This window comes from Syzygium oleosum, unplaced genomic scaffold (genome assembly GCF_021117445.2).
Source record: "Syzygium oleosum isolate NSW1041296 unplaced genomic scaffold, Sole_v2.1 Sole_v2.22, whole genome shotgun sequence".
Classification (NCBI taxonomy): Eukaryota; Viridiplantae; Streptophyta; class Magnoliopsida; order Myrtales; family Myrtaceae; genus Syzygium; species Syzygium oleosum.
Window position 1 is genome coordinate 2,210,688 of NW_026607506.1, and position 4,172 is coordinate 2,214,859.

General features: G+C 48.0%; 1 protein-coding gene across 1 annotated transcript; it reads left to right on the forward strand.

Moving 5' to 3' along the window:
* The first annotated feature begins 1,146 nt into the window (after window positions 1-1,146).
* Window positions 1,147-2,467, forward strand: LOC115669515 (uncharacterized). Its single transcript, XM_030590715.2, has one exon. The coding sequence runs from the start codon at window positions 1,383-1,385 to the stop codon at window positions 2,226-2,228; it is 846 nt and encodes a 281-aa protein (XP_030446575.2). The 5' UTR covers window positions 1,147-1,382; the 3' UTR covers window positions 2,229-2,467.
* Window positions 2,468-4,172: the final 1,705 nt, after the last annotated feature.

Genomic DNA, 4,172 nt, shown 5'->3' on the forward strand with positions numbered 1-4,172 from the left:
GGTCGCATCGCATGCTCGGTACGTAGACATGAAGACCCTTCACGATAAGGGCTCGTCATTTGAACATTACGGTACGAAATGTGCGTGCTTTCGATGGACCAAAGAAGACCCAGTAAAAGACTGTTGCAACCACACCAGGAGGAGACGGTGATCTTGGAGCTAAAAGGCGCACGAGAGAGAGAGAGAGAGAGAGAGAGAGAGAGAGAGATGGTCAAAGAGGCGTAGCTGAGACTTGGTCAGGAACGAACAGCAAACTAGAGCGGGACGTGCCCGAGACGTCAATCCCCCGCACTGCACACCTACTTGACCCGTGCGTGGGGGTGGTCGTTCCAACGCAAAGATTCTATTGACCCGAGTCCTTAAAGCGATAAAGAAAAGAGCCGATCATTGGAGTTTCTCGGATTCATCTTCAAGACCACACGAAGCCCAATTTGCATGATATAAGAGATTGCTGCAGTTGATGTCAGTAGGGTGTTGTTCATAGAGTTCCTAACTTCCTGTTGCCATTGTCAAATAGAACGAGAAGACATATAGAATGGTCCGATGGCTAAAATCGATCGGCCAACATGCGAAGATAACCCGAAAGCTTGCTTTTTTTTTTTTTTCCTTCCTGTTTCTGCATACCAAGTGTGCATCTTATTGGCTTCTTCACGTTCGATAGGTTTAGTCTACTAAACTAAGTCTCAAACGGATTCGAGAGCAAAAAAAGACCATCGAGAGACGCTGACTCTATGAAAACTGATTTACAGAGTGATGTGACAGACCGTAATTGAACGTTGAATGTGGTCCATATATATTTAAATGCTTACTTTAATTGGTCATATTATTTCGAGAAAAGATTTGACATGTTAAATTTTAGCATACTTAGCGTCTTCCGAAGGGATAGAGGTTCATTTTGAATTCTGTTTGGGACAAATTGCGAGTCCTATCAATTGAGTACATTCTCTTACCACATTAGAATGTAGCATCTCCCTCACCTAATATCTTCTTTATCCAAACCCTCCTATCAAAACACATAGGTACATAAAATAAATGAAATAAAAGTTTTAGAACACCAACTTTATGAACCTTCTTCCCCACTCCCTATTATATAAGCCCACCACCAGATCCACAGAAAACCCATCACTCTTTCTCTCTCGCTCTCTCTCTCTCTCTCTCTAAACCCACAGCAAGCAAGCAAGCACTCGAAATAGAAACTGCTGCTTGAGCACAGATGCTGTGTATCAGAGGAGAACCCCTTCTTCCTTCTTCGTACCATAAATGCACTGCTCTGATCCCACTCTCTGAGCCCCTTTCCTCGTAGAAGAAATCCTTCGTGTCACACCCTTCATCTTTACCTCGCTCTCTTCCTCGCTTTCTTGCGCTTTCTCGAGAAAAAGGACATGGACTCCCCATCGTCCCACGAGTTCGACAGCGTCAAGGCCGAGAAAGCCAAGGCCATGCGCAGGTACCGGAGGAGCCGGAAGCTCAAGACCCTCGCCCACGCCCTCGAGGTCCTCGCCGCCCTGCTCCTGCTCTCCTGGTACTCCTCCGGGCTCTCGGCCGCCGCGGGGGGCTTCCTCCGCCGCCTCGCCAGCCTCCTCGCGAAGCCCCTCGTCGTCTTCCTCATCAGCAACGGCATCATCGGGGTCATCCTCTTCTTGGCCGGGAAGAACGACGACCGCGGCCACCGCCACGAGCCGTCTCACATCTACGAAGAGTACCTCTCCGCGCGAAGGGCCCCCGGCGGAGGATACCTGGGGACGATGGCGGCGCCGGACGAGACCCATGTGGACAAGCAAATCGTCCCGTACGAAGCCCCCCCGGCGCATGAGAAAATCATAAGGGAAGTGCCGCTTCCCGCGCCGGAGCCCGACCCCCTGCCGTCGACCGTCGTCCCAGCCGTCGAGAAGGGCGCGGCCGAGGGAGAACTCGGCCCGGGGGCGGCCCCTCCGGCCCGCCCCGCGGCGGCGGCGGAGAAGCGCTACCGGAGGACGCGGTCGGAGGTGACCGGGGGGGAGGAGGAGGAGGAGGAGGAGGAGGAGGGGAAGCCGCGGGCGGAGCTGCGCCGGTCGGCGACGGACAACGGGCGGCCCAGGCCGCCGTCGGTGGAGGACCTGAGCAACGAGGAGTTCAACCTGACGGTGGAGAAATACATTGCGAAGACGAAGTGGTTCCACAGGGAGGAGATCATGGCGGAGGAGGACGCCGCCGTTCTCGGCTTCCGCTCGGTCGCCGCTCGTTCGTGACGGCCCTAGAAAAACAAGAGTAAATTGTTAATATGTTGAATTTGAAGGGCCGCGAGTACATGAAAAGAAAAGAAGGCAAAAAAGAAAATTTCGAGGAGAGAGTTTCTTTCGTAATTAAGTTAGCTTTATTTCTGACAATTTTAGGTCGGTCGGTCGGTCGGTCGGTCGCTGCTGCTATGAAGACTTGTGTACTTTTCTCTCTCGCACAGTCATATAATCATCATGGTGATTTTCATGCAGACCGGTGATGATCGCATAATTACGAGACAGAAATTAACAGCTCATAATCATCGAGAAAGATAGGTATTACAATCAAAGGTTTATCGCATAATTGGCACGACCAAATTACGGAATTGCCCTCCAGATGAGCTGTTGGGTCTTGGGTGTGTCTGATTTTTCCCACTGCTGCAAGGCCAGAGAGGCGCGCACTCTAGAGCGATGCCATAGGGGGCTAGGGGCAAAGGGACAAAAGTTGGCGATGGCGAGAAAGCGACCCTTTGAAGATCCGCCCACCCTCTTTTTTTTTTTTAACCAAATTATTTTCGCATTGATTAGTGTATTAATTAATTTGATTAATTGCCCACTTTAACTTTGGCTCCATGGTCATTGGTGAGTCTCGAATAGATTTTAAGAGACCTCATCCCCATTGTTGAATAATGTCTTAGTTGGACAACCCCGAGCCGGTCGAAGATGAAACTTTGGCTTTGATTAGGACTAAGCACCAACCGGTCGGGACCTGTTTGTGTCTGGACTGAATTACAAGCATGATTGATTGGCATGTGCAGGTAATAGGAATTCAAGTGAGAAGGCTCTATCAGGGTGTGGCCAAATCAAATCGAGCGTTGATTTGTCCGTACGCAGATAGCTTCGAACGGTACGGCGAGATATGTTCTTCGATTGGTTTTGTCTGCCTTATCATTTGGGCGATGAATCTATTGTCTGTGCAGTATTTGTCGATCGAAAAGTGCGAAGTACATATGCTTGTAGTCTTGAATATGTGCCGAACGCATGCTATTATTTCTTTGGACAATCCAGGGAGATGGGTACAGAACCAACTATGTAGAAGCTCACGAAACACCTCACAAATTCTATAATCTGATTAGATCCAGGCATTTGTCCTATGTATGTAGCATGGACGCAGAGCAATTTGTACGTGATTAGTGGGATTTGAACACGTGACTTTCAATTCTTAAGCTAAAAATCTCCAAATGCTCTAATCGAATTACGCCGACTTCGAGAGGTTTCGCGGAATGCCATGTTGGATGTCGAGATTTTCTTTTCCTTCTTATTGTCCAAATGTCAATGTAGTCTTTTTGGCAATTTTTTGTTGGAAAATTGTTGACGTGAATGCCGACCGTCCTACGTGGCATGGTCGACACGGTCAGCGTTGACGTGGACAATTTTTGCAATTTTTTAAACTTTTTTTAATACTTCTTTTATTTTCTTTGCTCTTTTTTTTTCTTTCCAATTTTGGGCCGGTCATCTGCCGACCCTTGCCTGCCACAGACGAGGGCATCATGGTCGACCCTTATCGGCCACAGATGAGGGCGTCGTGGCCTTCTCCTGGATTTGGGTTTGGGCCTGGAGTAAAAAAAGAGAGAGAGAGAGAGGGAAAAGGAAAAGGAAAATAAATAATAAAAATTCAAAAAAATTTACAAAAATTGTCTACATCAGCGTCAATTGTGCCACGTAGGACGGCCGGCATCCACGTCAGTAATTTTCGGCCAAAATTAGCCGAAATGATTACATTGGCAAATCATCAAAAAGTGTAAGATTAAATTAGCAAAATTGAAAGGTTCAAAATTGAATTTACCACGGAACGCTAAATTTAAGACTTTCTTTGGTAATTCTCCCTCAGAGTAACCGATACGTGTAGGCACAATTTCCCAAAGCAGTGAGATTGAGTTGCATTACAAAATAGCAATAGACCACGACAGGCAGCTT